General features: G+C 36.6%; 1 protein-coding gene across 2 annotated transcripts in view; it reads left to right on the forward strand.

Moving 5' to 3' along the window:
- palm3 (paralemmin 3) overlaps window positions 1-12504 on the forward strand; it is a 38850-nt gene that overhangs the window by 12656 nt on the left and 13690 nt on the right. For both annotated transcript variants that reach the window (XM_052600547.1, XM_052600546.1), the window contains exon 2: window positions 12038-12086. In XM_052600547.1, coding sequence (XP_052456507.1) covers window positions 12045-12086 — 42 coding nt within the window. In that variant the 5' untranslated portion in view covers window positions 12038-12044. The remainder of the gene's footprint in view (window positions 1-12037; window positions 12087-12504) is intronic.

A 12504-nucleotide genomic window follows, 5' to 3' on the forward strand; every position in this document is an offset into this window, starting at 1 on the left:
ATATCTGTAATTAAAAATCTATTTAAAATGTAATTTTTGCACTGTGACTGAAATATAAAAAGTTCCAACCTGGAAACCTTGTTAAACCAAACTTTGTTTCCTGGTGGACTGATGAAAACCTGTACACACCATGACTCATTGAAATTGCGCAAAGCCAGCAAAACTAAGCTAGACAGCTTGAGAAATCTTTTGGTATTTTTGTGTGCAGTCTGCATCAGGGAGGTCTTAGGGTGTACCATCAAACACTCTCACCAAGCAAACTCATTAAACCAAACAGTATCAGAAACAACAGCTGGTCTGATGACACTGTCAGGTTACCTGACTCAATAGATCTTGAGCTTGTCCTGCAGGCAATGCATAGACACACACCCTCCTTCCCCTTCCATGCATTCCATTTTAAGGTTAGTAGAGGTGCTGAACTCCAAAGTGTTCGAAAATGTGTTTTTGAGCTTTTATGAAGGTGCGATATCGCCGTTATGAGTTCCATTGAGTCTTGGCTGGGTGTGGAACCATGCAGAGGATATTACAGATGAAGAGCTTTGAAGGTTGTAAAGAACTTGTTCCTGTCTGAACAAAGACTCTATTGTATGGGGCAACTAACGTTTAGCCCAAAGGAACATCTGACAGAGAGGCCATTGATCCATTCCTAGCAGCCCTGTGCAGCTCAATAACATCCCAAGCAAGAAACAGAGACACCCAGGGAGGCTGAGAAACAGTCAGCAATCTGCTGGCCAGCAACCCCTGGTCCTCCCTAGAGAGGTTTAAGAAATGTTATTACACCAGTGGTTGGACTGTAGTTGCAGGCCGGAGGGTCAAACGAAAAGAAGTCGGCCTGTGATGGAAATTACTATGTGTACTTTTTTGATGAGTTCAGACTGAATTTGCAAGTTGCACCACAGCACAGTTAACAGCAGGGTTAAATCACCTTTTCTATTAAGGGCCAATATTTTCCCCTTTCAGTGTTTTTTAAGGACAATTTTTATAGTTACATTATTTCTGCAATGACAACTCTTGGAAAGTTTAGCATGGTAATATATATAGCAATATGTTTGGTCTTGGAGGCATATGCTTCTGTTGCAGAAAGATAACTGCAATATTGTAATACCATGATACAGAATCTCAATGAGGTAATTTATATAGCAAGCAATAAAATAAAATAAAAATACATCAATAATATTGCAAATTGTGATATTGAGCCATTTCAAATCACTGCAAGAGAAATTTCTTCACCATGACAGTCCTAGTTGCTGAGCAAGATCTGAGACTTGTTACTGCCAATACATCCACAGACGTGCTGCTGTGAGCATGTAAGAAATAGTGCTGCACAGATAACATGCATGCATGAAAATAAAAATGTGGAATTTGCTCAGACAATACTTCAGTATTATGTCTACAAATAGATCTCGGATAGTACTGTGTGTAGCACTGAGTTTATTGAGATAAACAGAAGTGATAAATAAATAATGTATTTCTCTTCTTTTGCTTCTGTTGATGTAATGAGCAGCCATATTGGATTCTGAAGTAGGGGTTGTTATGCTTCCATGTTAGAACTCTGATATGAGGGTTCATTCCAGTTAAAAGTTTTAATGGGAACAATTTCTGACATACGAATGAAACACAGTTAAATTCAACCAATCACTCAAACTAAATACTACAGACTGTCAACATCAACAAAAGTAATTTTATACCACTCCCATTACAATAAGTAAAGATGTCCACATTGAAAAATGAATCTCTTACTTGTATTCTACCTGCACTTTGTTGTTTATGATGAGATAATTCATGAGATGAGTGCACAGTTCATAATTGAGTGCATGCAGTGAACAAAACTTTGTCCTTTTCAGCATTGACTAATCTAAAGGCTTTTGACTGGCCTCTGCATTCATAAGCTCATCAGAAACGTAATTTTGTTTATAATGCTCTGCAAAACTCTGCAAAAACACACAAAATGAAATCTGACTCTTCTCTACAGTTAATTTAATGTCGCAACTGACACTTTTCATTCATTTTCACATTTCATTTTAATTGTGCCAGCAGTAATAGATTTTGTTTAATTGTGCAGAAGCGTTTTACCCCTTGTCTGGAATTGAGTTAATTTGGGTTCATTCTGATGGCATTTTTTCCCCCAGGCCCCCATTAATTTCCAAACCTGGTTTACTGTACATATGGCACCCGTGAGAAAATGTCACATTGTTTCTGTTTTCTATTGTTTTCAGGTCATCATACCATGAGATATCACCTTTTGGCTGTCTTGCACTATTTGTGACACACACCATCTCTTTAACACATGTTTGCACATTTATATTCTGTCTGGATTCATGCACAGACTTCATTGGAATCCTGTATTTTCATATGCTGCCCGTTTACAGTGTTACTCACTGAGACCTGGCAGCATTGTTACAACCACCACACTAAACGTTTCAAATTCTTCTCATACCCCCCAGTGAACACACACATACTTATGCACACTCAGGCATACACATGCACTCACACACACACACACTAAAGCACTGTGTTCTGCTGCAGTACTACGGTCAAATTCCACAAACACTATGTTGGTGTCTTTGGCCCAAGGAGAATCGAAACGGGGCCAGACTGCAGAAAACAGTTGTAGTGAATCGATGCTCGTAGAAGAACTGCCCTTAGAGAAGTAATAAAGTCAGAAATATGAACCAGTAAATGCAAATGATGTTAAAACTTACTTAGCCTAAGGTTGTTGTTTTTTTTAACTAACTGTTCATCCAATAACTTTTAAATGTGCTAACATGTAATTAAGGCTGCATTGTTCATGCATGAATCCATATGACTCCAGTCATGGTTAAGGATAGCTTTTCATTGCGCATGATTAGCTCATGTCTTCACTAATCATGAGTTTTCTTTTATTGTTAATACAAAAAAAAAACTTGCAATGCATTCTCAGGCTAGCAGCAAAAAATTGAAAACCATAGTGCTAGAATTCTGCTTTGTTCAAATGCAGAAAAAGCATTTATTGTTTTAACTGCAGGGATATCTTTGTTATAACATGCTCTGCATTACACAATCAGGGCATTTATTCAAATGTACCACATTGCCGCTATTGTATATACTCTATAATCTCTGCCTCATTAGGTCACAAGACATTGACTGTAATAAATGGCAGTCCGTTGGACTCCTAGACAGTTTTGTGAAGCCTCCACAAAGAGCTTTGCTTTTGCTGACACACAAAATAAGTACTGGCATTAAAAGTAGATCATACGGATTATGCTATACAATAAGAAGCACTTTTTTGTACTGTCTCTAAGTTTAACTCAAAATACTTGTTCTTCACATCCAAGAAAAACCCTATAAATATGTGTTATCAAGAATCAGGTCAGATAATTCAATATCTACTTAAATGTGGGGTGTAAGGAATGACATGCAGGGAACAGGCTTTCAGCAACAGTATACTGATGTCATGCTAATGTAAAGAATGTCAGCTTTGCAAGGAGATGGATGTCTATCATAGACAAGCAGTGACGTAGCATTAGCACATCATATTGAAAGACAGATTGCAAACAAGCCTGTCATGTCAAGTGCACTCAAACAATCAAATACATGTATACTTTCTGGAAATATACTGTAGCAAAAGTGTATTTGAAGTACAGTGCATAGCCTAGTGAAAAAACAGTAAGACGTAACATTAAGTGTACACAGATCAACAATTAAACAAGCTCAGGTGTTTCAAAGTCCTTAGATGCTTCCTATGTTGACAGCAAAGCATAAGTTTTAAAATAAAGACTTTGTCAAACTAGTCCAGGGTTTAGAAGTACAGAGTTTAGAAGTACAATCAGTACCAGCAGGATCTAACTTCTAGGTTGGAGAAAAGATTAGCAGTTTCCATAGAGATACCTGGAAATGTTGTTGTTTGGAAGTGTTTATTACAGTAGACTGCTGGTTTTAAGCCGCCGGTGGCTAATGCTGTGTTTGTATTTCTCTGCATGCACAAATGTGGGAAATGAACACACAGTCAGGTCAAGACTACAAACAATCAGCAATCGCATCAATGCAGCTTCCTGTTGCCGTTTTAACTGTCCACATTCAAGGCTAGTTGAACACAGATGTGTTTCCTCTCCCCGCAGAGGTGCCCTGTCAATCAGAATTCCTGCTAGGCATTTTTTTTTTACATGTTAGTTAACACTAGTAGTGTGATAGCTGCTTTATAACGAATTGGTAGGTAAAAAAAAAAAGTCCAGATAACAACCCAAGCTTACTGTAAAAATATGCCTATGACATTTTGGCAAAATTATATTATGTTGCTACTTGCTACAAGCTGTCAGCAGTATTCAGTGGACATTTTACTCTGAAACTGAAGAATATAAATCTGGCAATGTTTCATTACATTGTTTGTATGTATCGCTGCAGTTCACATGAATAAAATGCATTAAATGAATTGTTCGCTCAGTAGCGCTAAATGGTTAAACCTCTATTGTATTTGAACATACAACGTACACTAGCAAACATGAGCTAAAGTGCATTTGCTGATGCAACCATAACAGTTTGGAAGACTTTCAGTCATTTCAGTGTTGTAACTGATTATGTGTCTGTCACAGTGTCTGGTCTGTGTATCCCTGGCTGTCCACTAGTGGTCTCACTTCCCCTTATTCTCACCCCACTGCAGGTACTACATTTCCCACAAACCTTTGTCTGATTCATCACTGGTATTGCACACCTGTTAATTGCACTCAGCTGTTCCCACTTTCATCGTTTTTTCTCCTGTCCATATATACCTTGTTTGTTTCTGTCAATTTCATGAAGTCCTTGGTTTATGTCACCCTGCTTTTTCGTGTTCCCTATTGTTTTTCTTGTTTCTTGTTTTGGACTGCCTTTCTGTTATTGACCTTTTGCCTGTTTGGATATAGATTATTGGGATTTCCCCTATTAAAACACTGCAACTGGATTTCTCTGTTTGTGTGTCCGTTCGTTACAGTGTCAAAATGAAGATGTAACATTTGAAACTGAACAAAATTAAGTTTATGGTAAAAATTAAAGAACAAATGTCTGCCAGTGGGGTCAGAAGAATATTTGTGTTTTTTCTTTGAATGGCACTCTACTGGCAGATGTGTATATGTTTACATTTACATTTAATCATTTAGCAGACGCTTTTATCCAAAGCGACTTACAAATGAGAACAATAGAAGCAGTCAGATCAACAAGAGAACAACAACAGTATACAAGTGCCATGACAAGCCTCAGTTTGTCTAGTACAGAATGCATAGCCAGGTTTTTTAAATATTTTTTTATATGAAAGACAAGAAAAGAAAGAAAAGTGCTAGTATTTGTTGTTTCAGTGCTGTCGAAAAAGATGAGTCTTTAGATGTTTCTTGAAAATGAGTAAAGTATGTATGAATTGATATTGGGAGGTCATTCCACCAGCTGGGCACAATCTAGGAAAAGGTCTGTGAGATTGATTTTGAACTTCTTTGGGATGGCACCACAAGGCGTCGTTCACTTGCAGAGCGCAAACTTCTGGAGGGCACATAAATATATATATTATATATGTTATAATCATAAACTCGATTTTGATCAATTTCTCAGAAAACAAGACTTTTCTTATCTTCTTATATTGTCATTTTGCATCTTTACAGTAAATATATCTTGATTTAAAAATCTTTACATCCTACAATGAGGAAGAACTTGACTTTTTGGAGTGTCATTTTGGAATTACAGTAAAAGTTACTTTCATATTCTAGTTGGAGGGAGCAGAGCTATTCAAACCTTAAGGGTTATTTTTTTCTTTAAAAAAAGTCTTAAATTTACCATCATAAAACCTGCAGGGTTTCACAGGACTTGTACCTGAGGGCTCCGTGTCACAAGTTGCTCTACCGGGTGAGCTAACGAGCAAGTTTACTGTGTCAGAAAATCCATACACGTGGAGCTGGTTATGAGACAAAACTGTCAAAATGATTTAGATAACTTGTGTTTGAGGTCATAACAGATTTATGCATGGAACTGCATAACATTTTTTGACTTTGTTTACCTATAAAAAGTTCCTTCAAGATGGCGCTGCCTTGGTGTGGATCCTACCAGTTGTTTTAATGTTTTTTGTTCATTTTTTTTCCTGACTGTTGTTTTTAAAACACAATAAGTTTTACCAGGGATGAACTGCTGAGCATTCGGAAGTATATACACACCACACAACCTTCTACCAGTCTTTGATTACTCTAAAAACTTTTTCTGCTCTCCCAAATAAAAAAGGACCTTTCAAACTCTGCTGCTCTGTGTTTCACGGAAACCTGGCTGAATGATGGCATTCCGGACAGCACGTTACACCCGCCGGGCTTCCTGCTGTTCAAAACGGATCACTACGCTGAATCAGTGTGGAAAACAAGTGGTGGAGGGACAAGCTTTTACATTAACAAAACGTGGTGTACAGATGTAGCAGCATTGAAGAAGATGGACTGTCCTGATCTAGAAGTGCTTTTCTTCAACTGTAAGCCGTGCTACTTGTTCATTCTCATAAATTTTTACATGCTTTAACAGCTGGCTGCTCAAATCATAGACATAGAGCAACAATACCAGGACTCTGTTATAATCATTCCTGGTGACTTTAATATAGCAAATCTCTGCCATGAACTTCTCAAATACAGACAGTACGCTACATGTCCTACAAGAGACTGGACCACTGTTATACCACAATAAAGGACGCATATCACTCTGTGCCCCATGGGTAGCTTCGGGGCTCACTGATCACTGTTTAGTTCATCTTATACTGACTTACAGGAGCTTCATACGGGGATTAGAATTCCCATCGGGTCATAATCATAAGTTATTTCAGACGCCTGCTGGTATCTGAAGTGAGTTTTGCCATGAAAATTGTTTTCAGTTTTTTTTTTTATATCGATGCTAGCTGGTAGCTTGATATGAAAACATGGAAAATGAGCAGCAGTGCCGACCGTCTCCTAACTCAGATAGCCTAAATTCTGTCTTTTTTCATGACCACTCTTCTAACCCCAGTTGGCCTGCTTTGGCCTAAGGTAATCAACGGGCCAAAAATCCCAGACAAGGCACAATCATCCCCAAAAGCGACAGTGGAAACGCAACTGGCCATGGCATGCACTAGCATGCACTAACTCTTACCCGACTGGCTGGCGTTACAGAGCACTGAACTTCAGAACTGTTGTTGTTGTTGTCTCTGTGTACTGGAAACTTCTGGCACCAGAACAAATTCTTTGTATTTGCGAACATACTATCTTTTTCAGTAATGTAGGTATAGGCATGTTTTTACAATGAGCCTATTTTGAGATAAGAGTTCTCTTGTGAAATATTAAAATAATTTGGTCAACAACTTGAATAATCTTGAAGCGCAGGTCAGCGGTACACAATCATATTTTTACACTCAGCTGTTGCTAAGGCTACCAAACCATTCCCAGCATTATTGATAAGCACTCATAAAGCAACACCGCTCATCACAACAGAGCGCAGTCACGGCTGACTGCTCACTCAGCCAAGCACTGGGTCGTAGCACAGCTGTGGATGATATCTGCTCAGTCATCTGAGGATAAAATGAGGCAAAATCAAGCCACTTTATGAAAATGAAGAGTATGAGAGCAGAAAGTGTGCAGGGTGGTGTGGGGAAGCCAGGGGCACACGCTTAGCGGCGGTGGCTGCTCTATATTTGCTGTTTGGATTGTAACATTTATCATTCGCCGCTCACTGATGACCCAGGTTATTAGCTTGATTACTGTACATTTAGTAATGCATCATGAATAAAGACATATATAGACAAATGATCCACAGTTAAACTAAAGCTATTTCAGCTCTAAGGGACTGTGTATTTAGTTTATGTTGTATTTTAAGTCTTGTTTGCTAAAGTAAGAATTACTGTTTCTGTTGCTCAATACAAAACATTTAGGATTTGGGATTTCTATACAATTCAGACCATAATATTACATTTTAAAATCAGTCAAAATCAAGGTATGGTGACACATTTATAATGGAAGTGAATGGGGCCCATTTAAAAAGCAGATATGTGAAGCATGTAATTGTATATTTAATAAAAAATGTATTTCAAGAGAGCATATTATTTCAATTAAATAATCTTTACATTTGTTAGGGTTCATGGTGTAAAGTATATATCTTTACACAGAAACGTTTGTGAGGTTTCTTAGTACATATTCTCTACATTTTGTGACTATACTTTCCTACACTTAAAAAAAAGAAAAGAAAAAAACAAAATAATAGGGAACAATGTACTCTATTAGGAATTTTCCATATTTATAATTTACATGTGATTTGCCTGTATTTTTAATTTTGCATTTCATTGCATCATGTTTTAGGGTGAACAGAAATGTCTCTTAAATTACTGAATAATGTCCAGGCTGAAAAGTCAGTATTTAACATTGGCCCTGTCCACTTCTCTGTAACCCACATTCTTGCTGTTTTTTATTTATTTATTTTTTAGGTGGAGAGTTAATTAAGAGTATTAAATTAAGTTGAATGATGAATTATCCAGTTATTTTTTGTATTAATCAACATTTTCACAAATGCGGGTCATTTGCTTTACTTGTACTGAACCTGGAATATTCCTTAAGGATTTTTGGGCAAAAATAAAATATAAATTATAAATAAATGACACTGAGACCTGAGTCATATCCAGAGACCAGAATGTCAGACAGATGTGTGGGAGGCCTGTTTTGACTAGCTAGTTAAACCATCTTAATATCATCCAGAATACCCTAGCAACCTTACTGTAGAGTGTACAGTACTGCCCTGACAATCAGGTGGGAGTGTGAGTGATTGTGGAAGCGAGGATGTATATTAAAGCTTTGTTAATTTCTCAACAACTTCTTTCTAAAATTAGAAGCTGACAATGAGCCAGGCTTGAGGATGGGAGAGTATTTAGAGAAAATACACAAAGACGATGCTGACTCACTTTGTTTCCTCATGGTTTAGTGCGGTTTCTCACGAATGTGCATAATTCAAAGGATGGGTAGTGTAGATTACGACCGTAAGGCTATGATGAAAGAGCCATTATTATATTTTCTGCTACATTCGCAGCCTTCCATCATGTAAACAGTTTAGAATTGTGAATATTAGTGGTGGAAGGTTTGTGTGCGTCTGCATCTGAAAGTGATAGAGTGTTTCATCTGAGTTTTCCATGATCCCCTTCCCCCTTGAGGCTCAATTCATCTCTCATGGTTTCCAGTGAGGTATGTCAGTCACTCAGGCCTGGTCTCCAGCAGGGTAAATATACATTCAGCCTGACTGGCCCCAGCACACATATTTGACCTAAAACCATGTAATCTCTGCTCAGTGCTATATTTAAAAAGTGCTCTGCGGCATGACTTCATTTAAAGTCTACAGTCATGAGTTAGTTAGTAGTTTTTACACACCCACGCACAGCAAAAATGACTCCTTAATTAGTCTTTTGTTGTTGTTTTATTTTGTTACTTGATTTCCAGTAAGCAACTCTTCATAAGATGTTAAGAATGTTATAGAGTGCATCTTTAAGTAGATTTTCTCTTTCTGCACTCACAGTTCCCCCCACTTATTTTAACTTGTTTTAAACACATTTTAACTAAAATGTTTTTATTTTTTATTTATTAGTGTTTTGCAGGGACAATGCACATTAGTAAACATTTCTGTGTTTATGTTTAAAGTCACCCTATGAAACAAAAGTAATATACAAAATAATTACAATTATGTTATAAACATGCTGAAAAAAAGTTCTAGCCTTTTGTTCTAGCCTTCACAGTGCAAACAATTCTTTTGTTAATCACTATTTATATCCATTATTTATATCTTTGTTTGTAAATAAACATTCTTAAAACAGGATATATTTGCCAAAAAAAAGTGCTTTGATTTTAATTTTGACAACATTGTCAAAACGATCCCCATTCACACGGATCCAAGAAAATGACGAAAAATGCTGTATTATGCATAGCAGGCCAGTAGTTGGCGATGTAACTTTGTAAAGAAACACTTCACAAACACGTAATTCTCATGCACATGACGTCACCAATTTCACAAATAATAATTTTGATCGTTTACACAGAGGTGACAATGGTATCTTTTCCATAAACTTTGACCATTTTTCAAAAGTTTGTGTTTTTAGGTTCCCAAATTGCACTTGTTGTGTAAATGAAATCCCAAGTAGGCCTATAAAAAGTTAGTATAAAAAGTTTTCTGTTTTTAGTTAAAAATGGTGTCGTGTAAACAGCCCCTAAGATATCAAGACTTGTTTTAAGAGAACATATCTTTTTCCTATTAATATAAATATATAACAAAATCTTGTGAGGTTTATGCTTAAGACATGATCTGTTTGCCAGTGGGGTATGACAATAATTCAAAATATATGTGTATGTGTGTGTATGTAAATGAAATGTAATAATATTTAAAAATATATATTTTTTTAACGATACAGATTTTTTTAAAGATGGTGGCCCATAGCAACAGCTTGGGTGGACACACCTGATAACAGGTGTGGATGAGAAAACAGAGCCCATTGTTTCTCACCTTTTCTGTTGCATTTTTCTTACGTCTTTAATTCTCTCTTTTCCTCTTCTTTTTATTTGTGCCTGACGGATACGCATAGCTCCACGTTTTAATTAGCATTGAACATTCTGTTGAGACCTGAAGAGAGTGAATCATCAAAGGCTCGTTTTTGTTTATTCCTCTGTGCTATTCTGGGCAACGTTTGTCTCCAGAACTCTGATGAGACAGCCTGTTCCCCTCGCGGCAGTTTGGAAGTTACCCATCAGCCTTGGGGAAGAAGATGAGTAAACACTTTCTTTCTTGGTAAAAGCATATCTCTCCCTACTCGCAAAACGCATGAGAGACACAGGAAGGCTCTTTGTCACAGTCAAGGCCTCATTTGACATAGAGTTTATAAGTCCTGTGATTCCCTGCCATAAAAACCCAGGGGTCTCCACAACCCATGGCAAAACAAGCTCTGCAACAAGTCAGTCAGATAGAAAAGAGAAGCGCTTTTAATCTTCCTGTATTTACTGGTCCGGCTGTATTCGTTGGCACAAACTCACACAAAGGTTGTTGTATTCTGTATAGGATTTGCACTTCCATATATTTATTATACACACCCATATTTTTTCCGTCCCCAAGAAACAGACTCTCTCCTGCAGGGTGTTCAAGGTACGAACATCAACAAGGATCAAACGACTTGATCTGTTTGTTTTCATGTATGCTGAGTCTAACGTGACCTGAAGGGAACACACAGCTCCTGTTCTCAGCACTGAGAGCTGAAAGTGAAATACTTGTGTTAAACCATGTTCTTCGTTAGCGCTTCAGGCCTGTAAGACAGCTTTGAGGATGATGAAATATCTTACGGAAAACGTTCCATATTTGCTCAGTCAATATATAATATATATAAAATATTAAATATATGGATTTGATTTCTAGCAAATGCATGAACTGGTATAAATGCCCACAAATAGACAAATAAGAAGCAAAAAGGCAGTGGTGTATAAAGTACCTGAAAATCAAGTAGAAATACAGATATCTTACCAGAAAATTACTTTGGTAGAAGTTGAAGTCACCATTTGGAATATTACTTTAGTGAAATTTTTAAAGTATGTGATATTTATTGTAATTAAGTACAAAAAGTATTTTTTAAATCTTAAATGTACTTTAGTATTGAAAGTAAAAGTACAAGTAAATGCAAAATGGAAAAGAAGCATATATATATATATATATATATATATATATATATATATATATATATATATATATATAATTTTTTTTTCATACTCAGCTTGAGTAGCAAGTGATTGTGTTCACTAATCTATTTCTTCTAATTTTTTTTTATGTTTACTGCAACTTGTATAAAATTGCATAAAATGAAATTAAAGGGCAGATTTCTTAAAAATGATAATTTCCTGATATCCACAAATCCCTTATATTCCACTATAATCAACTGTGTATGATGGAACTAATTAGTTATTTTAAACAGCTCGTGCAAGCTTTATTTCTCTATGTAACTGGGTTTTAAAAGTAAAATTACAATGAAATAAAATAAAAAAACTTAAAAATGCTGGGATAAGTTATGCAGTCTCTTCTATTCCAGGTCCAGGATGGAAGCGGAGACGTACCAGCAGCGACTGAAGGCTATAGCGGTACGTCCCACAGAAGCTATGTTTGTATTTAATATATCATTTTACGACCAGCCGAACCTGTCAAGAGCATGCAGTGGATTCATTTGCCATTTAAATGACAGCGCAGCTTAAGCCCTGCAAATAGTGTCACGTGGAAACATATAGAGACATCCATCATATTAGAATCTGCTGCTGTACCTGTAGACTTCCAGGGGTAGCCATTATAAATTGTGCTTTTAATAGAAATGTGCATGATCACAAATAGACTGTTAGCAGTACCCCCTTGAAAATAAAGGTTTCAAAAGGAAGTTTTGACAGCAATTTTATAGAAGATTTTGGGGTTACCCAAAGAACCCTTGAACAGTTTTTAGTAATTTAATAATTTAAATATTCTTTTTCCATTATAAAGAACCTTAAGCACAATAGAAAGATTCCACTG

The sequence above is a fragment of the Carassius gibelio genome, chromosome A6, assembly GCF_023724105.1.
Source record: "Carassius gibelio isolate Cgi1373 ecotype wild population from Czech Republic chromosome A6, carGib1.2-hapl.c, whole genome shotgun sequence".
NCBI classification, from domain to species: Eukaryota; Metazoa; Chordata; class Actinopteri; order Cypriniformes; family Cyprinidae; genus Carassius; species Carassius gibelio.